The 26742-nt window shown below is 42.4% G+C and overlaps 1 protein-coding gene across 1 annotated transcript in view; it reads right to left on the bottom strand.

The window, feature by feature from the left end:
- LOC143923853 (lactase/phlorizin hydrolase-like) overlaps positions 1-26742 on the bottom strand; it is an 88632-nt gene that overhangs the window by 21653 nt on the left and 40237 nt on the right. The window contains exons 8-13 of the mRNA XM_077447775.1: positions 21828-23381; positions 17804-18072; positions 14657-14947; positions 7363-7561; positions 2730-2929; positions 1488-1597 (exon numbers count right to left, since the gene is read on the bottom strand). Of these exons, the coding sequence (XP_077303901.1) occupies positions 1488-1597; positions 2730-2929; positions 7363-7561; positions 14657-14947; positions 17804-18072; positions 21828-23381 (2623 nt within the window). The remainder of the gene's footprint in view (positions 1-1487; positions 1598-2729; positions 2930-7362; positions 7562-14656; positions 14948-17803; positions 18073-21827; positions 23382-26742) is intronic.

The following is a 26742-nucleotide window of genomic DNA, read 5'->3' as shown; positions in this document are numbered from 1 at the left end:
AGGGTTGAGTGAGGTACAGTCTGCCATTCTATAAGGACTGGTATCGGTCCACAATACATAGGGTTGAGGTGCACTACTGCTGACCGCTGCCCTATACTGCAGCAGTCCTTCATCGATATAGGGGCTGGCGTACAGTCTGCTAATCACTCACACACAACCTACTTGGTCCACAAAGCTCTTTATCAGGACTGGTAACTTCCTAGGGGGGTTGGTTTGTCATCCGCTGGGGAGAAGTCACTAGGCTCTTGAATGAAGTAAACTGCTGCATGTGAGGGAAACAGGAAGTCACGTGAGGGAAACAGGAAGTCACTTCCTGTTTCCCTCACATGCAGCAGTTTACTTCATTCAAGAGCCTAGTGACCTCTCCCCAGCGGATGACAAACGAACCCCCCCCAGGAAGCCTACAGACAGCGACACAGGGGCTTACACTGTGGAGGCTATCTCATCCCAACAGGGGTAAGAAATCTGGTGAGGGCAATATCAGTACTTCACTCGCACCCGGAAGTTGCTGTATTAGTGAACACATACCTCCTGCACAGCTTGCTCTTGGAACTGTTTTCTATCTTAGCGTTTTTATAGCAACATTATTATCGCATGTCCTTCTGCGGTTTATGGACTAACTTTACCTATATATAATTTTTATTGTTTAGTTTTTCTTAGCACTTAAATTCAAGATTTTACTTTATTTTATATGGGTGTAAAAATGTAAAAATGACATACGCATATTAATATTGTACTATACACATTATTTTTATTTATTTATTTATTTATTTTCGTTGTGTAATCTAACACTTAAATCTCCTCACCAGTCATTCCAAATATCTTTGTGGTTTTTTCACTAAAAATAATATTGGTGACACCACTATATTTAAGGGTATAGCACCCCATGTATTCACTTATTTATTTTCATTTAATTTCACGTATTAGTAACAATATTTGGTTATAATAATACATTTAAAGGTATAGCGCCCCATCTACTGTTTCTTTTTTCCACTAATTTATTTTCACTTATAGGGTGATAATATTAGGTAGAGGCAGCTCATACCATTAATACATCTGGTATACCATAGCACAATCTCTCCTTCCTATTTTTCACTCCTGTGTCATGTGACATGTAACAAAGGTACCTGTGCATATTGTGCTCATGTATCATGTCTTGCTACGACTAAGCCCAGGGGTGGGTGAAACGTGTTAGGGGGCGTGGTCTGGGAAGAGGAAAAGCCAAAACTTGCTTTAAAGTCTTACAATTGGGCAGCTTTCGGAGTGCGCACCTATCTTCTGCTTGTTGTCTATCAATTTGGGTGGGACAGGCCCCTTTGGAGCTGCAACCATCCGTATGTGGGAACCATTGGATTGAAAATATTGGAGCTTTGAGCGACACTCTTATCTTTGTATTAGTTTACAGAGGTCTCTCTGCATACTGGACTCATGTGTCATGTAATCCTATGCATACTGTATTCAGGTGACATGTAACATGTAATGCTCACCGACTTTTTGGCAATCCAAAGGCAAGGCTCCTCTCCCGCACATTGGTCTTCATGACTTCAGGGTAATCCCCTGTTTTGAATATTGGGTATGCAAACCAACCAGCAAAAAACTAAGGCAAAAAGTAGAGAACTATTATTTATGTGATAAATATCTATTATCTAAATAATGCAATAGACACAGGACTGGACTTACTATAAGGCCAAATCTGCGCTGGGGGTTGTGCACTCGCACCCACATGGCTGTCAGATTGGGAGCAGCGGCTGTGTCCATGCACCTTGCTGCATCCCAATTGACATGAATGGGACTGCCTGCACTGGGATACACAGAACACCTGTACATCCCTATGTGGGCAAACATGCCCCTCGCAGGGGTGTACACTGTAGTACACCAATGTGAATGAGGCTGAGGCACAGCAGGTGGAAGAAACAAAGAGGCGGCCTTTTTTTATATTTTGATTGGCTTTTACTAATCACCACTAGATGATCAGTCGTCTACTATAACATTATTTATTTATTGCCTGACTGAAGAAATCATAAAAATGTTCTGTGTAAAGAGGTGACTATAGCTGAGAGATGCCCCAGTGAAATCCAGTAGTGGAGGATGGGGGGGGGGTGCTCTGTATCTGATCGGAATATATAATAAAACAGAATGGGATGAATTAAGCAACTTGTAGGCTTGCAATGTGAGAAGAAGCAGGAAAACCTAGTTTACACTTGCAGTTGACTGGGCTGCCCTATGCACAACAAATGTGCCAAAGTAGCTCATCTACCTCTTTTTGGCATGGAGCCAAACATGATTTGACTCCCGATACACGTGCAAAAAAAAATGCAGGACTGCTTAAGCAATAATGGCATAGTAAGCGTGTTGTGAATTTTGCCATTTTTTTTTTTTTTTTGCACGTTCCTGGAAATGCGGTCATAAATGCACGTCTCCACCTGCATTCCCGGAACGCTTAGACGTGAATGCTGCCTAACTGCTACATCTGCAGGACAGCTGGGTCCGTTGGAAATGTTGTAAATCGCTGATTGGCAAACTTACCTGGAAGAAGGAGTGGGTACCTGTCAAAACCAGGTACCCACTCATCCCCAAAAAGTGCCAAATGTGGCATTGGAGGGGGGAAGGGTGCAAACAAGTGGAGCTTCCCCTTTTGAGTGGAGCTCTGTTTAAAGCTGCAATATATACAATTTCTGATTTTGGGTTTAATACCGCTTTATTTTTCAAACAGATACAGTACAACGTACCAGCAAGTATCTCCGTGCCGCTTCCACATCTTCCTGCTTGTATTCGTTGATGGGTTCGGCCCAGTCAGAGTTGAGGGTGATGGAGATTTGTCCCCCCTGTGTGGCTCTGTATTTGTCATTGTACAAGTGCCAGGCCTCAGCATGAGCCTTTATTAGGTTGTGTCCTACCACATACACCGAAATACCAGGGGAGCTAATGCCTGGTAATGGAAAGAGAACATTACTGATCAACAGGGTCACCTCAAAGCGCATGTATCATTTTATATCAAAGTTTAACCAATGGCAAAAGTTTAGCCTTGGATAGAGTGGTCAAGGGTTATGATACCTGTTTTTTATTTTTTCTTGTAGTCTGTGTTCCTGGGAGATTTACCCTCTATGTTTGTTAATGGAACCACTGCCACTGAGGGGGGAGTGGTTGATTTACTAAAGGCAAATAGACTGTGCAGACTGCAAGAGCAGTTGCTCCAGAGCTTAAAGCGGATTTCCGACAATTTTTTATTTATTTTTTAAAGTCAGCAGCTACAAGTACTGCAGCTGCTGACTTTTAAAATATGGACACTCACCTGTCCAGGGCGCCCGCGATGTCGGCACCCGAAGCCGATCTGTCCCTCGGCTCTCAGATGGAGGAGCCAAGAATATGGGTGACAGCAAAACCAAAGATATCAGCGCTCAATGGGTTTGGGGTAGAAAAGAGTCTCTGGGAAGCAGCATGAAAAAGCTTAACAGGTTTAATAATTAATGCACATAAGAAAGCAAAATCCAAAGTCAATACAATGATGATGTGGATGTAGGGTTGCCACCTTTTCTTCAAGTCAAACCCAAACACTTTATCGGCGCACAGCAATTTTTTTTTTTTTTTTTTATTATATGATAAACTATATATATATATATATATATATATATATATATATATATATATATATTTTTTTTTTTTTTGCTATTAAATAACATTTACATCAGAGTCCGCAGAGTTCCCCTTTTACATCTGAACTTGCAGAGTTCCCTTTCACTGTAAGGGGGGACTCTGCAGACTCTGATGGAAAGGAGAACTTTGGGGACTCTGACATAAGGGATCCTCTGGGAACCCGGATTTAAGGAGGAACACTGAGTACTCTGATGTATGGAGAGGAAACACTGTGGCCTCTGGTGTAAAGGGGAAATCTGATGTAAGGGGTGCTCTGAGAACCCTGATATACCTTAGTGTACTCTCTCAGAGGCAGGAGAGAGAAAGGGAGAGACTTCTGTCACAGACTGGGATGGATGGTGAGCTCACTCACCCCTTGGCAATCAGCACCTCTCATCCAGATGTTTCTGAGGCTGCTGGATTTCAAATTTCCAGCCCCCACTTTCCTTTTCTGAAGTACAGCGACGGGGATTGGAGTATGGGCAGACACAGAGAGGTAGAAGGTGGGGGGGAGAGGTTCAGATCAAGCCCTCTCTCCTCTCCTGTCTGTGTGTGTGTTAGTGCTGGCTTTGGGCAGCGTGAAAGAATGTAACAGTCACTCTCAGCTTAGACAACTGCAGCCAGCAACCCTGCTGGGAAGCCACAGTCCAGTCTGAATAATGTGTCCGGGTTTCAGGCAGTCTGAAACCCGGACTCATGGTTCCAAACCCGAACTGTCTGGGTGAATCCTGCACAGGTGGCAACCCTATGTGGATGATGGAAAGAATAAATGTATTATAAACAGCTTCCGGTGAGGTTCCAATAGCAACGAGGAGCTGATGGCATCCACGGGTGGAGTGAGCCTGACAGTGGGGGGGGGGGGGGCAATCTCTCTGCTGCACTCAGCAGGACAAAGGACCCCTTAGGCGGCCTGGACTTGTATTCTCGGTGCGGAGGGGGGGAGGCTGCAGGCCGCGGTAAGGTGAAGCGCCATATCTCAAATGTCAGTGTACAGAGCCAGCTGGTGTACGGACAGGGATCGGGTGAGACTGCGGTCAGATAGCATTCCGCTCTCTCTTGCTGTATAGGTGGGCGTGTGACTGCTCCTGTTGATAGACAAATGGAGTTGCCCTGGTCCAGATATGAAAGCCGCAAGGCAGGAACAGATGTCGGACCAGGTAGGCTCATCTGGGTGGTGTGCAGTGCTGATGGGAGCCGAATGGACTCAGGAACCTGCGTGTGCTCGGGACTTTTTTTCTTGCATGTGTTTGGGTATTCTGTGAAGCTTTACCTCATTTACTAAACTCTGGATTAGATGCACTTGCAAAGTGCACAGTCTTTTTGCCTTTAGTAAATAAGCCCCTGGGACTCTTAGGGGTTGATTCACTAAAAGCAAATAGCCTGTGACCTTTGCAAAGTGCAGTTGCACTCTGTGTGTCTACTCCAGAGCTTAATAAATTAGGTAAAGCTTCACTTTGCAAAGAATACCCAATCACATGTAAGGAAAATAAGACAAAAAGCATTTTTTCTTGCACATGATTGGATGATGGAAGTCAGCAGAGCTTCTTCTCATTTACTAATCTCTGGAGCAGCTGCACTTGCAAAGTGCACAGTCTATTTGTCTTTAGTAAAATAACCCCAAAGTAAGGGAAAATACTTTTTTGAGTGGTCAATGCAAAAGAAAGAGAGAGGATGCCTTTACATGGCCACACGTGTTCCAGTGGTAGTTGCCTAAAAGAAGATTTCCTTTACATTAAAGAGATTTCCTCTCATTTCCTGTAGTGTCCAAAGAGCAGAACGTGAGTAGAAATCCAGCTAATAAGTCACAGCAGAAGCTGATCTGCGGGTCCCAGGGACTCGATGACTTCCAGCACCCGCCGATCATTAGTAAAACACAGAGGGGGTTATTTACAGAAGGCAAATCCACTTTGCACCGAAAGTGCACTTGGAAGTGCAGTCGCTCTAAATCTAAGGGGAAGCTCTGCTGATTTTATCATCCAATCATGCAAGCTAAAATGCTGTTTTATAATTTCCTTGCATGCTCCCCTCGGATCTACAGCGACTTTACTTCCAAGTGCACTTGCAGTGCAAATTGGATTTTCCTTTAGTAAATAACCCTCAGAGAACTGTGATATGTAAACAAGGCTTATCTCAGTTTTGACAGGGGAGGGACATCCTGTGTATGCAAAGCAGAGACTAGAATCTGTCTTTTCCCCTAATGAAGGCAGCATACTGTGTGCACAAAAACACTGGCTAGGCACACAGTTAACCCTTTGATCGCCCTAGATGTTTAACCCCTTCCCAGCCATTGTCATTAGTACAGTGACAGTGTACATTTTTTAGCACTGATCACTTTATTAGTGTCACAGGTTCCCGCAAAGTGTCAAAAGTGTCAATTAGTGGCCGCCTCAATATTGCAGTCCCGCTATAAGTCGCGGATCGCTGTCATTACTAGTATAAAAAAATATATATAAAAATTCCATAAATATATCCCATAGTTTGTAGACGCTATAACATTCATGTAAACCAAACAATATACGCTTATTGGAATTTTTATTTTACCAAAAACTTGTAGCAGAATACATATTAGCCTAAGTTTTTGAAGAAATTGTGAGTTAAAGTAATGCAGTGCCGTATCGCTAAATATTGCCTGCCCATGAAGGGGGGTAAATCCTCCAGAGGTCAAGTGGTATTTGTAGTGCATAATTGAACTTTAGCTCTGGGTGTGTTATTTATATATAATATACTTAGTTAATCACAGCTGCGTTTCACACTATAGGGGTTGATATTAAAAAAAAAAAAAACTGTTGACAGCGTGGTAGAAGCTCAGTGCTAATAATGTCACTTAAAATTCTTCCATACAGCAAAAGCTTTAATAATTGAGTTAACCCTCCTCCAGCAACCTGCACATTTAATTTGAGACAAAAAGTATATTCCATAGATTCAGGGCTGTCCCAAGACATTGTGCTGCCTGGGTCAAAGAATTAAATGTTCCCCCCCCCCCCCCCCCAAAAAAATAAAAATAAAAAATAAGCACACCCACCAAAAGTGCCACACATCCATTATTTTATATCATGATAATTAAAATGAAAATTACATTTATCAGAAAGTCAGATTTGCATGTAACAGCACCTTGTCTATATGCAAAATTGTATGACATACCATTATGTTTAATTCTGAGGGGCAGGCTAGGGCTGTATAAGCATGGGCTAGGGTAGCATAGGGGCAGGGTAGGGTAGTATATAGACAGGCAGGGGTAGTATATGTACAGGCTAAGGCAGTATAGGGGCAGGCTAGGGTAGTTTATAGACAGGCTAAAGCAGTATAGAGGCAGGCTAGGGTCGTTTATAGACAGACTAGGGCAGTATAGAGGCAGGCTAGGGTAGTTTATAGACAGGCTAGGGCAGTATAGGGACAGGCTAGGGTAGTTTATAGACAGGCTAAAGCAGTATAGGGGCAGGCTAGGGTAATTTATAGACAGGCTAGGGCAGTATAGGGGAAAGCTAGGGTAGTATATGGACAGGCTAGGGTAGTAAATAGCTGTATGAGGAGGGAATAGGGTAGTATAGGGGCAGGCTGAGTGGCAGGGGGTAGTTGTCATCATGACACACAAAACTGCTGGTTAAATAGAAGAGAAGGAGAGGCGGCCGTGGTTCAATTTGCTGCCCCTCTCAAAGTGCTGCCTGGGTCCAATGGGCTGGCCCTGGAGATGAATAAATCCAGTGAATTATGTAGTTTCATAACACTTACCGGGTGCAAATGCTCCTTCTCCGTATCCGAGATGGGCAATGATATACGGCTCGTTGAGGGTGGTCCAGAACTTCACTCTGTCCCCCAGTCTCTGGAACAGCACTTCCGAGTAGTCTCTAAATCTCTCCACTATAGTTTCATTTTCCCAGCCACCTACATTCTGCAGAGCTTGTGGCAGGTCCCAATGATATATTGTCACCTGGATGTAAAGATATATTTGTCTTACTGCCAAGTTGTGATAAAGTGAGCTAGATGGTGATAGGATATTGCAAACGTTGAGTTTAAATAAGCAATCTCTTCCATTATGCTGTGCAGTCATGTACCAATGGGGTTGATTTACTAAAGGCAAATAAACTTTCCACTTTGCAAAGTGCAGTTCCACTCTGCAAGAGCCCTTGCTCCAGAGTGTAGTAAATGAGCAGAAGCTCTGCTGACTTCCATCATCCAATTATGCACAAGCAAAAATGCTGTTTTTTTTTTTTTATATATATTTTCCTTACATGTGATTGGGTATTCTTTGCAAGTGAAGCTTTACCTCAATTACTAAGCTCTGGTGCAACTGCAGTTTGCAAAGTGCACAGTCTATTTGCCTTTAGTAAATCAACCCCAATGTATCAGTAAGCAGCTTCCAGAAATACCTATTTCCAGAAATACCTAGAGCAGTGGTCTCCAAACTGCGGCCCCAGGGCCAGATGTGGCCCTATGCTTGTTTTTATTTGGCCCTTGGGGCACTATTGCTTCCACTGATACAAGACACAATTCTGCCAACTGACACCAATAATGGGGCACCATTTGTCCCACTGACACTAAGGGCCGGTTCACACTGCAGGCGATGCGAGGCGACACCGACTTGCCTCGCCGCGACCTGCCGCGACCTCAGCGGCAACTTGCAGATGACTTCTGTATAGAAGTCAATGCAAGTCGCCCCCAGGTCGCCCAGAAGTAGTACAGGAACCTTTTTTCGAGTCGCTCCTCTCAGAACGGTTCCATTGTACAGAACGGGGGCGACTTGCGAGAGCGCGGCGAGGCGAGTCGTGTTGCCTCGCATCGCCCGCAGTGTGAACCGGCTCTAATAATGGGATAACATTTCTCCCACTGACACCACCAATAATGGGAGGCTATTCCTCCTTATGATACCAACGATGGAGCACTATTCCCCCACTAATACCAAATATAACAATGTTTACTCCCACTGATGCTAAGAATATTTTCAATCCCACCAAACACAATCCAGCTCCTCTAAAGTCTGAAGGACAATAAACTGGTCTTTTCTTCAGAAAGTTTGGAGACCCCTGACCTTGAGGAAAGGCAAGCAATCAGGCCACAAGACCCATTCTGGTCAATCGCGATTATTTTGGATTTTAGGTGCTAAAAGCGGTACCATTATTTTGCATGAAAATTTGGTGTTTTATATTGTAGTCCTGTAATTCTTAGGAATAACTCTCTTAAATCTGTCCAAACCAGAGTCTAGCAGACATCCCGGGTATGATAAAGTTTGAAAAATTAAATCATAAATTATAATATAATAAATAACTATAAATAATTGTACCAAATAATAATATAACAATAATAAAAATTATTCAATAATGTAATCAAATCAAAAACACTGAAATTTGCTCAGTTGCAGAATTGTCACTGTCATTACTTTTCAGTATTTGATGACGGATCTCCACTCAAATCGCTATCGCTCAATTCTGCGAGTGATTACAATTTATTATCGCTGTTTTCTAGCTGGTCTAAAACCATTTTTGATGTAAAATGACAGTTTGGTTGCTATGGACAATTTCCAGTTTCCAGGCATAAAGAACAGTTTTTATTATATAAAACTGCATGCAGAGCACTGGACAGACCACTAGGGACAAAGGGGATGTGAAATATTTACATACAGCAATGTAATCTGTAAGATTACATTATACTGTATGTATACTGTGTGTTTCACTTTTTGAATTTGGCGCCGATCTCCGTCCCCGTGCGTCGCAACGCTCGCAGGGCACGGAGATCAGCTCCGTGATAGATAGAGCGAGACACGGCTCGCTCGTACAGCGTGGGGACATCGCTGGATCCGAGGGAGAAGGTAAGTAAACATCCTCCTGGATCCAGCGATGCAGTCCCGAGTCTGGCTCGGGGTTACCGCTCTTGGTATAAAAATTCCACCCCGAGCCAGACTCGGGAATACCGTCAGCGGGGTTAAATACTTAGGATTAGACATGTGCAAAAGGAAAAAAATTGTTTAGTTTAGTTTCGCTTTAATTCGTTAATTAATTAATTTAGTTTAGTTATATTAGTTAAATTAGTTAAATTCGTTTTCGGATTTCATTTCGTTTTCTACTGAATTCGAAAAATCGATCGCATTCGAAAATATTTCAACCAAATTCGAAATTATTTCTACCGGATTTGAAATGATTTCAACATGATTCGAAATTATTTCAACTGCATTGGAAACTATTTCAACCGGATTCTAATATTTTGTGATCGGACTTTAGGGCCATGTATCTTGGGGTCACTTGGTGCTAGAAACAAATTTGGTGATGTTGTAGTGCTAGGTCTACTGTGTTTGCATACCTAATTTGGGGTTTCTAGCTATAAGTGGCCCCGAGATACGTGGCCCCAAAATCAGGTCGCAAAATGTCATTCTCTGCTGCAGAAAAGTACTTGGCATATTGCCCATATCTGGGGTCACTTGGTGGCAGGTGAACTTGGCCATGTGGCACTCGTGGCCGGTCACATGGCACTCATGTCAGGTCCCGTGGCACTCGTGGCCAGCCATATGGCAGGTCACGTGGCACTTGTGGCAGGTCACGTGGCACTCGTGGCAGGTCATGTGGCACTTGTGGCAGGTCATGTGGCACTCGTGGCCGGCCATGTGGCACTCGTGGCAGGTCACGTGGCACTCGTGGCAGGTCACGTGGCACTCGTGGCAGGTCACGTGGCACTTGTGGCAGGTGTCGTGGCAAGTGGACAATACACAACTTGTGGCAGGTGACGTGGCAAGTGGACAATACACAACTTGTGGCAGGTGACGTGGCAAGTGGACAAATACAATACACAACTTGTGGCAAGTGGACAATGACAAGTATGAAAAGTTGATGTGACAGATATATATAAGTAAGTAACTAACCATCTTCCAAAATTTCAAATTCAAATAGAAAAGATTAGAATAGAAAAAAAATATAATTTAATAGACTAAAATAGAAAGAATATACAACCATCTTCTGAAATTCGAATTTGAATAGAATAAATTAGAATTTCGAATAGTATGAATTCAAATTTTTAAATTAATTAATTTTAAATTTGGATAGAAAAGAAATACAAAATAGACTAGAAAAACAATAGAACAGAACAGAATAGAATATATTATATTTTATTCTGTTCTGTTCTATTGTTTTTCTAGTCTATTCTTTTATATTCTATTAAAATCTTTTCTATTAAAATCAAAATCATTATATACTAAATTCGAATTTTGGAAGATGGTTATATATATATATATATATATATATATATATATATATATATATTTCTTTCCGACATTCGAATTTCGTATAGAATGAATTCGAATTTGAATAAGAAAGATTAGAATAGAAATAGAGAATAGACTAGAACAATAGAACAGAATAGAATATAGATACTATCTATTTCATTTTACATTTTTTTACAGATTACCATTTGTTTTAACAAGATCTCCTGCAGACTATTAGCATCTATTTCATTTTTGCAGATCTCCTGCAGACTATTAGTATCTATTTTGTTTTTTCAACAGATCTCCTGCAGACTATTAGTATCTATTTCATTTTTTTGCAGATCTCCTGCAGACTAATAGTATCTGTTTTGTTTTCTCACCAGATCTTCTGTAGACTATTAGCATCTATTTCTTTTTTTAGCAGATCTCCTGTAGACTATTAACAGCCATTTCACTTATTTTTTTGCAGATCTCCTGCAGACTGTTAGAATCAATTTCATTTTTCTTTTTTGCTGATTACTATTTATTTCCATCAGATCTCCTGAAGTATATTAACATCTATTACATTTTTTTGCAGATCTCCTGCAGACTATTAGCATCTATTTCATTTTAATTTTTTTTGCATTAGAACAGCCATTTCCTTTAGTTCAGCAGATCTCCTGCAGACTATTAGCATCTATTTCATTTTTTTGCAGATTACTATTTATTTCCATCAGATCTCCTGCAGACTATTAGCATTTATATATATTTTTTTGCAGATCTCCTGCAGACTATTAGTATCTATTAAATTTTTTCATCAGATCTGCAGACTATAAGCATCTATTTATTTTTTGCTGGTCTCCTGCCGACTATTAGTAGCCATTTCCCTATGTATAGAGATATAAGCGGTGATGTCTTTCTTGTTGTCTCTTCCTCATACCGTTCCTCCATTCATAAATGAAATAGATGCTAATAGTCTGCAGGAGATCTGCTGAAATAAAGGAAATGGCTGCTCTAATGCAAAATAAGAAAAGAAAATGAAATAGATGCTAATAATCTGCAGGAGATCTGCAAAAAAAATGAAATAGATGTTAATATACTGCAGGAGATCTGATGGAAATAAATAGTAATCCGCAAAAAAAATGAAATTGATTCTAACAGTCTGCAGGAGATCTCCAAAAAAAAAAAGTGTGAAATGGCTGTTAATAGTTTACAGGAGATCTGCTAAAAAAAGAAATAGATGCTAATAGTCTGCAGGAGATCTGGTGAGAAAACGAAATAGATACCAATAGTCTGCAGGAGATCTGCAAAAAATGAAATAGATGCTAATCGTCTAATAGTAACAAACAGTAATCTGCAAAAGAAATTAAAAATGAAATAGATAGTATCTATATTCTATTCTGTTCTATTGTTTTTCTAGTCTATTCTCTATTTCTTTAGAAAAGTTTTTAATAGAATATAAAAGAATAGACTAGAAAAACAATAGAACAGAATAAAATATAATATATTATATTCTGTTCTGTTCTACCGTTGTATATTCTTTCTATTTTATTCTATTAAATTATATTTTTGTTCTAATCTTTTCTATTTGAATTAGAAATTTTGGAAGATGGTTAGTTACTTATATACATCTGTCACATCAACTTCTCATACTTGCAGTGTACCAGTGCAAAAAAAACACACACATCTTATTTTATTTATATTTATCACATCAATGAAGTTGTCAGCATGCCTGATTGAAGAAGTCATGGATGTCGATCACAAAGCAAGTACATATGCTGTATGTCATTGTCCACTTGCCACGTCACCTGCCACAAGTTGTGTATTGTCCACTTGCTACATCACCTGCCACATGTTGTGTATTGTCCACTTGCCATGACACCTGGCACGAGTGCCATGTGACCTGCCACATGACCAAGTTGTGGATTGTCCACTTGCCACGTCACCTGCCACAAGTTGTGGGGTTCCTAGCACCAAGTGACCCCGAGATATGGACAATATGTCAAGTACTTTTTTGCAGAAGAGAATGAGCTTTTGCGACCCGACTTTGGGGCCACGTATCTTGGCGCCACTTGTAGCTAGGAACCCCAAATTTGGTATGCAAACAGAGTAGAACTAGCAAACTACAAAATCACCAATTGGGGTTATTTCAACCAGATTCGAAAATATTTCTACCGGATTCGAAATGATTTCAACATGATTCGAAATAATTTCAACCGCATTTGAAACTATTTCAACCGGATTCGAAAATATTTTGCGACCCGACTTTGGGGCCCCGTAACTCGGGGTCACTTGGAGCTAGAAACCCCAAAGAGGTTGTAGTGCTAGTTCTACTGTGTTTGCATACCAAATTTGGGGTTTCTAGCTGCAAGTGGCCCCGAGATACGTGGCCCCAAATTTGGGTCGCAAAATGTAATTTTTTGAATTTGATTCGAATTTCGTTTGAATTCGTTAGCATTGTCATTCGGTAATTCGGATGCATCCGAATGTGCGAATAATGAAAATTCGTCCGAATTTCGATTCGGAACGAAACAAAATGCACATGTCTACTTAGGATTCATGGAGAAAATGTTGTTCAAGGCTCCCTTCAGTACTTGTCTCTTGATTAAAGCCTAGGCCTTTAGTTTGAAGATTCTGCTAAAGGGAGGATAAATGTTCAGATTGGCTGATTCTCACCTTCAGCAGAAACCACATGACCAAACATCTAAGCTCATGCTCATGTGACCAGAACCTGCAGAAGCCTGACACAGCATATTAACCTATCTGAACAAGGCTGAATTGATGGATTAAAGTTATAATTTAAGCCAAAATGACCTTGTCTGTGGTCACAAGAGCCACCAAGGTAGCAGTTAAAGGTTGTGTCCAGTTTACGGTGATCAATCTCTTTGCTGGTACTTCCATAATCCCCTCTCCAAAAGTTTGCCTGCTTGGCCTGGTGGAGGTCTCTGGGTTGACAGACAAGACTCTATTTGGCCTTTTACTATTCTATGCCAGGAAAGCCATCACACTACATTTGAAGAAGCAGGCATTCCCTCCACTTACCGCAAGGAAATGTTTTGTTAATAGCCCTCTTCCTTATTATAGAGACACATACCTTCACAGAGGTTGCCCTAAGAAGTATGAAAAAATTTGGGCCAAATGGCTTGCAGAACCATTCGTGGCTGTGGACAACTAACAACTTTTACCAGCAACCCCTTGGGGTTTTAAGTAATTGATAGACTTCGGTCAGTGGTACACAGGTCTTGATACTGATAAATATGTTATAGGTGAGATATAGTTGGCTAAGCTACCCTGTTTTACCATATATTACTCCTTGTGACTTATTCCCCCTTGCGTGGGTAGAATGCCGAAACTGTAAGTTTGTTTGTTGTTTGTCTTATATGTACATTTGCATGTTTTGCATTGCACTCAAAAACGAAGAAAAAGATTTATAAGGGAAAAAAAAAGGTTGTCTCCAGGCTTTAAGCTGAAACCTTTAATATAGGGTTAGGAAATTTTGAACGAAACCATGGACTTTGAAGGCACCAAAATATAACAATTCCTTAAAAAAAAAAATCATCCATTTTATTACAAATAATGTTAAAAAAAAACATTTAAAATCACACAATAAATCTGCTTGCCATATTGAGCCACTATCACCAAAAAAACTAATTTAGGGTTGTCTCATTAAAGAGGGAATCTTGCAATCATAAGGATGAATTACGGCATGTTCAGCTTCAGCTAACTTGTGGTCATCAGTGTCCTCTTTATTGAAAAGGAAAACATTTTGGACTTTGAAGACTGGAGTTAAAGTGCAAGAGTATCTCCTTGCTGAGCAGTTACTTTGGTCTACAATGGAAACAAAAATGTGTGGCTCACCTGGGGAGTAATACCGGCATTCAGTAAGGTATCAATCAGACGACTGTAGTAATTGACCCCTGGTTCATTCACAACGTCTTTTGTACCGTCTGGGAGAACTCTTGGCCAGGAGATGGAGAAGCGGTAGTGGGTGACCTTCAGGCTCTTCAGCATCTCTACATCTTCATCAATGCGGTAATAACTGCCGCATGCTACATCTCCAGTCCCTCCATCTGTAATCTTTGAATCTGTGTGTGTGAATTGGTCCCAGATGCTAATCCCTTTCCCGTCTGCCCTCCAGGCTCCCTCAATCTACAGATCAGAATGGAGATGGGGTTAGGGCACAATACATTCCTGGGTACATGTTGACCTGTGTACTAATGATTTAATGATATATCAAAAATAATAAGAGTGGTCCGAAAATGGTGGATGAGCCATTTGTGAACACTGTCCAACTGCACAGCAACCCTTTGGTAATTTAAGTGGACCATTTACACATGATGTGGGTCTTTTGGGTACTGGGACCCCTCCTGCTGTCACGTAGACCTGGAGCCTGCTCGTTTCCAGAGTTCTAAAGCAACTGAGATACATATTTCATGATGTGCTTACCACCTACCCCAACTTAATGGAGAAGAGGGCCAAAAAAAGATGTCCAAAATCCAAAAGCCCTAAGCCTGCCAATTAGAATACAGTGAATACAGAGGCTAATATTTCACGTATCCACTAGGGCTAGATTTACTTCTTTCCCCTTTTGGTAACACGCATTAAGGGAGAATACCATACCTGTGGAATTCTCGTGGAAGCTGGAAATCATTGCTGTAGGCACCACTACTACTGTGGTTGCTGCTAGCTTCTGGGTCCTGTGCCAAGCAGCTGCCCTGCTGCATTGTAAACAAAGGAGGTTGGCCGCTTGGCACAGGTGCTATCCAGAGAATGCTTTGCATTTTCTCAGTGAATTGCAAGAATTTTCTGATCGGACTAGGTGGAGCATGTGCTGTCAGCACTCTGATTCCCCACTTAGTCCAATCAGAGAATATGTTGCATTCCTTGAGAAAAATAAGAATTTTCTGAATGGTGCCTGTGTCAAACACCTGAACCTGCTGCTTCCTATTTTGGTGACCACACAGAAAATGAGGATTATTTTCTTAACAGGAACACCGGCAGCAATAAAAACCTTATATAGCTTCTAACTGCAACTCCAAACTAAAGAAATGCTTTGGCTGTACTTTTTGGGAGAAATCCCACTGGGATGGATGAATGGCAGAGTTTTGGGGCTCAGGAACAATGATTTCATAAGTAACCAAGACAGTCCAAAAATAAAGTTTAGGGAGTGATAAATGTAAAGGACCTCATAGAGGCTGATTTACTAAAGGCAAATTGGCTGTGCACTTTGCAAAGTGCAGTTGCACCAAAGCTTAGTAAATGAAGTAAAGCTTCACTTTGCAAAAAATACCCAATCACATGCAAGGAAAAAAAAAAAAACAGCATTTTTGCTTCACGTATGCAAGTGCAGATGCTCCAGAGCTTAGTAAATGAGCAAAAGCTCTGCTGATTTCCATCATCCAATCATGTGCAAGCAAAAATGCTGGTTTTTTTTTCATGTTCCTTGAACATGATTGGGTATTCTTTGCAAAGTGAAGCTTTACCCCATTTACTAAGCTTTGGTGCAACTTCACTTTGTAAAGCGCACAGCCAATTTGTCTTTAGTAAAACAACCTCTATGAGTCCCTTCTCTACATTTATAACTTCCTGAGCTTCATTTGCTTTGGAGCAACTGCACATGGAGCGCGCACAGCTTTTTTGCCCTTTCAACCCCATATAAAATACCAGCATTTATTTTGAAAAAAAGTTACTTTCCAAGCCAGGTCAAAAACAGCATGTAAACCAGATCAGCGCAGTCAGCACCCTGACGAGCGTGATTACGTCACCATTGTTGCTCCACCCGACGTGTTTCATCCGATAGGACATCATCCAGGGGTACAGGAGTTACGTTACTTTTGAAATTATCGTTCCTGAGCCCCGGGATCCATCCGTCCATCCCAGTGGGATTTCCCCCTAAAAGTGCAGCCAGACCTTCCATTTTTGGGAGGGTCTTACCTGTTGGTAAGCAGCTTGTGAGTGGGGTCCACACCCGAGTGTGAAGTGGTGTGTATATACACGCAGCATGTTTGGATTTGGGCGTCCCACATATGGACTGTTTTGCACTGAGCATATATTGATGGACTGTTTTGTACTGTGCACTTTTTTCTATATTACTTATTTTTGGATGGTTATGAAATGATCTATCTTGCATGAATTCTGCTTGTTTAAACACTTTATTTGGTTTCATTTGATTATTGATGCACTAGCACTTTATCTGGATAGCACAACAACAGTGCAGCCATCACTGTTTTTGTTTTCAGTCACTGAAATCATTTTCGTTTTGACACTCAGCACAATCAATTTTAATCTTTGACAAGGTATAGCTGTGGCCAGAGTTCCATGTTAAGTAGGCAGTTAGTAATTTTTAATGTATAGCAACCTATCCAATGTATATATCCAATCCTATCCTATCCAATGTATATTTCAATGTATAGCAAGCCTATCCAGTGCCGGGACAAGGTCATCCAGCGCCCAGGGCAAAGATGCCAAACTGCGCCCCCTTTCCCTTAGGTTTAAGGTCAGGGTGCTCCCTACCCCTGCAATAAGCCATTGCACCAGGGGCAGACACCCCTCCTGCCCACCCCTTGTCTCGGCCCTGAGCCTATCCTACACCCACCTAACAACTGTCACTGAGCCACCCTCATCAAATCATTCCCTGCATATATTACCTTTTACCACCACCCCCTCCCTTTAGAATGTAAGCTCTACGAGCAAGGCCCTCCCGTCCCTTCTGTATTGAACTGTACTGTAATTGTGCTGCCCTCCTCTACATTGTAAAGCACTGCATAAACTGTTGGTGCTATATGAATCGTGTATTATAATAATAATAATAACCTGCAGCAACCAGTCAAAATGTATCTTTAACTAAAATGGCTACAGTAACCCCACATTTAACCCCACATACAGTAACCCCACATGTGATCAGTGACTACGGGTTATTGCAGTTTCAAAGGAAAATAAATGTTTATGCCTGTCAGGGAAATTATGTATCAGGAAAAAAAATCCAGAAAAACACCATTACTGTACCTGATAAGACGAGGAGGCCACACCCCAAGCGAAGTCAGGGCGTAATTCATCATACAGGAAATAATCATCTCTAGACTGTAATATTCCATTGTTGCGTATCACATTGGTGTAATAAATGGCTGTGCGCTTGGCTGTCCTTGGGCGATTGGGATTATTGAAATCCACATGATAAAGTCCAAACCGGAGTCGGTATCCTTGATCCCACTCAAAGGTGTCCATTAGTGACCACGCACAGTAACCCTTTAGATTGACACTATCAATGCTGTAAGCTTCACAAAACAGTAAAAATTTTCAAAATCAAATTTTATAGTTTTATAGGAACATCCTTCAGTACAATTAACAATCAGTACAATGGTTTGTTTTCACTATACAGTAAAACCTTGGTTTAAAAGTAACTTGGTTTGAGAGCGTTTTGCAAGACAGCTACAGTTTTAAATAAATTTTGACTTGATATACAAGTAGCGTCATGTCATGACTGAGTATAAACGAGGAGAGGCGCCTCTAAGTGTAGCAATTTGGTTACATTTAATGAAGGTAAAACATTTAGCAACATATTGCTACACTAATGCCCCGTACACACGACCAGACTTTTCAACATCAAAAGTCTGACGGAATGATTCCGGCAGACTATTCGAACGTGTGTGGGCTGCAGCGGACTTTTTATTTGCAAAAGTCTGACAGACTTTAGAAATGGAACATGTTATGCTGCGTACACACGACCAGACTTTTCGAGGGATTAAGTCTGACTTTCGACGGAGTTCTGACAGAGTTCTGACGGACTTTCCGAATGAACGGACTTGGCCACACACAATCACACCAAAGTCCGACGGATTCAAACGTCATGACATACGACTGGACTAGAATAAGGAAGTTCATAGCCAGTAGCCAATAGCTGCCCTCGCGTCAGTTTTAGTCCGTCAGACTAGCACACACACGAGTGGATTTCTCAGTGGGAACTGGGTCCGGCAGAGTTCTGTCGGAAAAATTTTAAACATGTTCCATTTCTAAAGTCTGTCAGACTTTTGCAAATCAAAAGTCCGCTGCAGCCCACACACGTTCGAATAGTCTGCCGGAATCATTCTGTCAGACTTTTGATGTTGAAAAGTCTGGTCGTGTGTACGGGGCATTTCAAATTTTTCCGACAGAACTCTGCCAGACCCAGAAATCCGCTCGTGTGTATGCTAGTCTGACGGACTAAAACCGACGCTAGGACAGCTATTGGCTACTGGCTATGAACTTCCTTATTCTAGTCCAGTCATACGTCATCACGTTCAAATCCGTCGGACTTTGGTGTGATTGTGTGCGGCCAAGTCCGTTCATTCGGACAGTCCGTCAGAACTCTGTCAGAACTCCGTCAGAACTCCGTTGAAAGTCTGCCGGACTTAAGTCCTGTCGTGTGTACGCGGCATTAGAGGCGCCTCTGTTCTTTTTAATACTCTGTAGCTCCTGCTGGATTTTGCTTCTAATCCCCTTGTGGAGGCTTCCATTTGTGAATGGACATTTTATTACACAACCTGGTCACATGGCTATAATCTTTTTATATGGACTATAAAATGTAGGACCTATGAATAGATGGTTGTGAAATGAATCATTTGAGTCTCCATTATTTCTTATGGGGAAGTTCGCTTTGATATACAAGTGCTTTGGATTACAAGCATGTTTCTGGCATGAATTATGCTCGCAAACCAAGGTTTTACTGTACACTTATTGACAGAGCTCTCACAACAGGCTTTTGTGGAAAAAGGGGAATACAGAAGTGCAGTCACTGTGCTACACTAATAAACAAGGAACACAGTTTTATGTGCAATTAGCAAATAAGGCTTCCCCCATTTACACATATCATCAGAAACTATAAAGAGTAAACAGAAACATGGATGCTGCCTTTCCTGACCTCTGTGTTGGGCTGTAATATTGTGAGACACTCATCCAACCACCATTACAGCACTCTGGTCTATAAAGAAAATCGAATTAAAACAAAAAGCAGCTCTGCATGCAATACTTACAGCCCCCAGAGAGTGGCGCTGTAATTCCTTTCTGCCGCTAGATGTCCCTGTCTTGTGGGTTTAACGAAGCACAGCATTATTTAACCCTGCAGACAGAGGACATCTATTGATGGCAAGGCGTCATGGACTGTGTGTCATCATGACACATTGTACTAACATAAAATGATGCAGAGAGAGACCTCATTACATCAATACTGCAATTTGTATCTTCAAAGGGATATTAAAGGCTACATTTCTAAAATAAAAAAGATGTTATACTTACCTGCTCTGTGCAACGATATTGCAGGGAATAGTCCCTTACCTCCTATTCTGGAAATCGCCCCCTGGCAATATCTGCTCCTTCCTTTGAGTGCTTTGTGTTATGAGGGCACCAGGGCAGGCACGCTCCCGAGCTGGGCTGTGTGCACCCATAGACATGCACAATACTGGTAAGCCCTGACCCTGCTCCCTCCTCAGTGGAGTTTGACTGACAACAACAGGAGCTCATGGTTCCGACTGCCCTCAGTGTCTCCTGTGAGACCAGGAAGAGAAGAGGGTGGTGAAGCAGCCAGAACAACAGTGGATCGATGACAGGACTCAGGCAAGTGTTTAGGGATGGGGGTGAGGTTTACCTTAATGCAGAGAATGGATTAAAAGATAACTATGACAAAAGATTTTTTGGCCATACTTCTCTTGTGGGTCACAGGAGTACACCTATGTTTGTCCACTATCAGCTAATGAAGATGGGCTGCTCCAGGCTCTGGAAGGGTCCCGACAATACTGTCAGGATCCACCTGGCTGCGCCTCCCAGCATGAAGATGAGAGCAGCAGCCAGCTGCATCCGTAAACCTGCCCAGTCCAGAGCTCCAGTGAGTGCTGGAGGTTCAGAGCAGATAGCCGGTATGGAGATCTTGAGGCCGAGACCTGAGTGATCAGCGGTCATGTGAGTCTTAGCCCTTGTACACACGGTCGGAGAGTCAGACGGAATGAGTCCTATCGGACCGTTTTGTCGGATAATCCGACTGTGTGTGGTCTCCATCGGACTGTTTCCGTCTGAATATCCGACGGACCAAGTTTTCCAACTTGTCTATAAAATTGTCCGACAACATGCTCCGATCGGACATACTCCGATCATGTGTAGCCTACTCCGACGGACAAAGTGCCACGCATGCTCAGATCAAATTCCTAGACCAAAGCTATTGGCTACTAGCCTGAACGTAGTCCCGTCGTAACGAAATAACGTCATCACGTTATGTACAATCGGATTTTCCGACAACTTTGTCTGACCATGTGTATGCAACAGTTTCTGACAAAATCCGTCGGACAAAATCCAACGGATTTGGTTCTCAGAATGTCCGACCGTGTGTACAAGGGCTTAGAGCTGACCTGGGACAGCTGAGGCAAGGATTAAGATTTGTTTTCTCAATACCCTATACTTCTTGAGTTTAAAATCACTTTTAGGGCTGTCCATTACGGGAGAGGACCCTGCTTGTATCATGTATGGCCGGAGAAACAAAGTTGGGGGGTGGCTTTAACCCAAAGTAATCAGAGTAATCAAAGTTATCTCCATTGAGAGCAGGCCACACTTGCCTGGCATGTAAATTGAATGCGGAGAAACCTGCATCCAATTCACTTGAATTTGGGGAAAGCTGCATCCAATACACATATGTGTGATCCCGGCCTTAAGATTTGGCAAAAAACATGGAAGCTGACTGGTTTCTATGCAGAGCTGCACCAGATTTTGCACTCTCCAGTTTTAGTAAATCACTCCCTATGACTTGGAAATTAGAAAAGCCAGAAAACCAAAATGATAACCAGTTAGACCAGTGATGGTGAACCTTGGCACCCCAGATGTTTTGGAACTACATTTCCCATGATGCTCAAGTACACTGCAGTGTAGTTGAGCATCATGGGAAATGTAGTTCCTAAACATCTGGGATGCCAAGGTTGGCCAACACTGAGTTAGACAATTTTCAGAGGGAAGTCATCAGCGCAGCCTACAAAAAGATAGATATAGATAGACAGACAGGAAATTTACAGACCTTTCAATGCTTCATCAATGTATGTTTTGTAATATTCTATTCGTGCAATGTCATCAAAATCTGGGTTACTGTCCATTGAAAGTCCACTTTCAGTGACATAGATTGGGACATCTCCGTACTCTTCTTTAACCCAATTAAGAAGCCTCCTCATTCCCCAGGCTACTGCCCTGTAAACATCATAAAAAGCTGTGGTAGGCCAACTATCATCAAATCTTTCTACAATGTCAATATCAGTACTGAAAGATGGGGGTTGCAGGCTGACAATTTTCTGCTGAACTATTTTGGTGGTGTAGATATTAATACAGAAAACATCAGCTGTGCCCTGGATATAGGCCTTCTCTTCATCTGTAAAAGTTGGAAGTCTGGAGGATAAGAGACCCTGTAGCTCACTCTTGTTGGCCACTTGCCATTTCATAGCCTCAGGGTAATCACCATTTATGAAGATGGGATGAGCAAACCACCCCAGTGTGAACTGCAGGTAACGGTCAGCAGCTTCAATGTCCTTTGGGTCTGTTCGGTCATTGGGTTCCACCCAGTTTGTGTTGAGGCTTAATGAGATCACACCTTGTTGGTTTCCTCGATAATTATCATCATAAGTATGGTAGACTCTGGCATGGGCTCTCAACAAGTTGTGACCTATTCTGTATGGAGCATACCCAGGGTCTTTTACTGCAGGTGGGTGTATACCAGTCCCATACCCAGCTGTTGCAATGGTGTGCGGTTGGTGGAATGTCATCCAGAACTTGACCCTATCTCCAAATGTCCTAAAGCAAAAGTCAGCATAGTCATTAAAGGCTTCAATGACAGCGTCATTTTCCCAGCCACCTAAATCTTGGAGAGCTTGTGGAAGATCAAAGTGGTAGAGGGTCACCATTGGAGAAATGTCACTTGCTAGTAGACCATCAATGAGCCTGTTGTAGTATTCAACACCTTTGTCATTGGGCGTGCCTTGTCCAGTTGGAAATATTCTAGACCAGGAGATGGAGAAACGGTAACTGTTTACTCCTAAGCCTCTAAGCATGTACAAGTCTGCATCTAGCTGGTGGTAACTGTCGGATGCTATGTCCCCATTGTCATTTGCAAATGTATTTCCAGGTACATGGGCAAATGTGTCCCAAATACTGGGCCCCTTTCCATCTTCATTCCACGCTCCTTCCACCTGGTAGGCCGAAGTTGAAACCCCCCATTTAAAATCTTCTGGAACAGCTGAATAATGATACATGTCTCTTTCAAAGGCTGTCTGCCCTGAAAACTTCTCCCACACAACTTTTGCTTTTGACGGAACCTCCGAGGCTGGCTGGGGAGCCAACTTTCGAGACTGCAGCCATTTTGCACTTGAAAACTTTTTGTCAGTTTTTAAGCTAGAAAAGCCATTGTTTGCAATAATTGTGGAGTATGAGTAGGCAGATGCTTTTGGGGTACGTTGTCTATTTGCGTTTTGGAAATCAACGTGATGTAAGCCAAACCTTTGGTTGTATCCCTCAGGGCCCTCAAAGCCATCCAAGAGGGACCGGACTATGTAGGATCTTATAACTACACCGTCAGAATTGAATGCTGCAAGTAGAATAAGGAGGCACAAAGGTCAGAATATATACAAAATATGTAAGGCGGGGTCAAAAATGACTTATTATATCAACTGGATACTCCAATAAAGCATAACAAATCAACATTTAACCACTTAAGGACCGCCGCATGCCAATGTACGTCATCACAATGGCATGTACAGGCACAAGCACGTACATGTACGTGCTTGCCTTCGAGTGGGTGGGGGGTCCGATCGGACCCCCTCCCGCTAGATGCGGTGGTCCATTTCGCTGCAGGAGCGATCCGGGATGAGGGGATGGCTGTTGGTTTCTGGCCACCCCCTCTCGATCGCTCCTAGCGAATGAGAAGCTTCCCCCGCCTGTGTATAGTAAACACAGGCAGGGAGGAAGTGATGTCATTCTCCTCGGGGCGGTCTTTTTGACCGGACTATGAGGAGAGGACACAGTAAGTGTGCACCAACACTACACTAACACATAGGCACACACAGGCATACAACCCCCCCGATCACCCCGACGATCGCCCCCCGATACCCCCCACCCCCCCTCCCCCCCAGTCACAGTGTCACTGATTGCAGTGATCATTTATTTACTGATCACTGCATTCAGTGTCAGTTGTGATAGTAAAAACTGTCAGGGCAGTTAGTTTTAGGTCCAGGGTAGCCCCCTACCCCCCCCCAATAAAGGTTTAACCCCCTGATTGCCCCTAGAGTTAACCCTTCCACCCCCTTTTGCCAGTGTCACTAAGCCATAATTTTTCTGATCGCTGCATTAGTGTCGCTAGGTAGCTAGTTTTTTTTTAGGTTCACCGCCAGGTTTTTATAGCGCTAGGTACCCCGATATACTACCCAATAATGGTTTTAACCCCCTGATTGCCCCTAGTTAACCCTTTCACCCCCTTTTGCCAGTGTCACTAAGCGATCATTTTTCTGATCGCTGCATTAGTGTCGCTAGTGTCGCTAGGTAGCTAGTTATTTAGTTAGGTTCACCACCAAGTTTTTATGGCACTAGGTACCCGATATACTACCCAATAATGGTTTTAACCCCCTGATTGCCCCTAGTTAACCCTTTCACCCCCTTTTGCCAGTGTCACTAAGCGATCATTTTTCTGATCGCTGCATTAGTGTCGCTAGGTAGCTAGTAATTTTTTTAGGTTCACCGCCAGGTTTTTATAGCACTAGGTACCCCGATATACTACCCAATAATGGTTTTAACCCCCTGATTGCCCCTAGTTAACCCTTTCACCCCCTTTTGCCAGTGTCACTAAGCGATCGTTTTTCTGATCGCTGCATTAGTGTCACTAGTGCCGCTAAGTAGCTAGTTATTTTTTTAGGTTCACCGCCAGGTTTTTATAGCGCTAGGTACCCCGATATACTACCCAATAATGGTTTTAACCCCCTGATTGCCCCTAGTTAACCCTTTCACCCCCTTTTGCCAGTGTCACTAAGCGATCATTTTTCTGATCGCTGCATTAGTGTCACTAGTGTCGCTAGGTAGCTAGTTATTTTATTAGGTTCACCGCCAGGTTTTTATAGCACTAGGTACCCCCATATACTACCCAATAATGGTTTTAACCCCCTGATTGCCCCTAGTTAACCCTTTCACCAGCGATCACAGTATAAGTGTCACTGGTGACGCTGGTTAGCCAGTTAGTTATTTAGGTTCCCCGTCAGGTTTTTATATAGCACCAGGGAACCCATATACTACCCAATAAAAATTTGAACCCCCTGATTGCCCCTAGTTAACCCTTTCACCAGTGATCACCGTATAAGTGTTAGGGGTGACTCTGGTTAGTTAGCTTTTTATAGCATCAGGGCACCCACCATTTATTACCCAATAAAGGTTTAACCCCCTGATCACCCGGCGGGTGATATCAATTAGGTTTTAGAGTCAGGGTCTGCGTCGCCCCAGGCAGCGCTAGGTTAGTGCCAGTACCGCTAATCCCCACACGCAAAGCATAAACCTTCCGTAGTGGTATAGAATATGAACAGATCAATATCTGATCTGATCAGATCTATACTAGCGTCCCCAGCAGTTTAGGGTTCTAAAAAAACGCATTGTTAGCAGGATCAGCCCAGATACCTGCTAGCACCTGCGTTTTGCCCCTCCGCCCAGCCCACCCAAGTGCAGTATCAATCGATTGCTGTCACTTACAAAACACTAAACACATAACTGCAGCTTTCGCAGAGTCAGGCCTGATCCCTGTGATCGCTAACAGTTTTTTTTTGGTAGCCTTTTATATTTAAATCCGGAAGGCAGTGCTTGGTTTTCGGGGTCCCGTACGTGGCTAGGCTCCCAAAAATTCCCCATGTGGTATCCCCGTACTCAAGAGAAGCAGCAAAATTTATTTTGGGGTGTAATTTGACTTATGCCCATAGCATGTGTGAGCAATATATCATTTAGTGACAACTTTGTGCAAAAAAAAAAAAAATTGTAATATTCCTGCAACTTGTGGCAAAATATAAAATATTTCATGGACTCAACATGCCTCTCAGTAAATAGCTTGGGGTGTTTACTTTCCAAAATGGGGTCATTTGGGGGGGTTTTGTGCTATTTTGGCATTTTATGGCCTTCGAAACTGTGATAGGCAGTAAGGAGTGAAATCAAAAATTTGCACCCTTAGAAACCCTGAAGGCAGTGATTGGTTTTCGGGGTGCCGTACGCAGCTAGACTCCCAAAAAGTCCCACATATGTGGTATCCTCGTACTCAGGAGAAGCAGCAGAATATATTTTGGGGTGCAATTCCAAATATAACTATGGCATGTGTGAGCAATATATCATTTAGTGACAACTTTTTGTAAACTTTTTTTTTTTTTTGTGTCATTATTCAATCACTTGGGACAAAAATAAAAAATATTCAATGGGCTCAACATGCCCTTCAGCAATTTCCTTGGGGTGTCTACTTTCCAAAATGGGGTCATTTGGGGGGGGTTTGTGTTATTTTGGCATTTTATGGCCTTCGAAACTGTGATAGGTAGTGAGGCGTGAAATCAAAACTTTGCACCCTTAGAGATCCTGAAGGCAGTGATTGGTTTTCGGGGTGCCGTACGCGGCTAGACTCCCAAAAAGTCCCACATATGTGGTATCCCCGTACTCAGGAGAAGCAGCAGAATATATTTTGGGGTGCAATTCCACATATAACTATGGCATGTGTGAGCAATATATCATTTAGTGACAACTTTTTGTAAACTTTTTTTTTTTTTTTGTCATTATTCAATCACTTGGGACAAAAAAAAAAAAATATTCAATGGGTTCAACATGCCCCTCAGCAATTTCCTTGGGGTGTCTACTTTTCAAAATGGGGTCATTTGGGGGGGTTTGTACTGCCCTGCCATTTTAGCACCTCAAGAAATGAGAGTCGTAAATTAAAAGCT

The sequence above is a fragment of the Lithobates pipiens genome, unplaced genomic scaffold (genome assembly GCF_037356315.1).
Source record: "Lithobates pipiens isolate NorthernLeopardFrog02 unplaced genomic scaffold, aLitPip1_a1.2 Scaffold_22, whole genome shotgun sequence".
NCBI classification, from domain to species: domain Eukaryota; kingdom Metazoa; phylum Chordata; class Amphibia; order Anura; family Ranidae; genus Lithobates; species Lithobates pipiens.
This window is presented reverse-complemented; position numbering and strand designations above follow the sequence as displayed.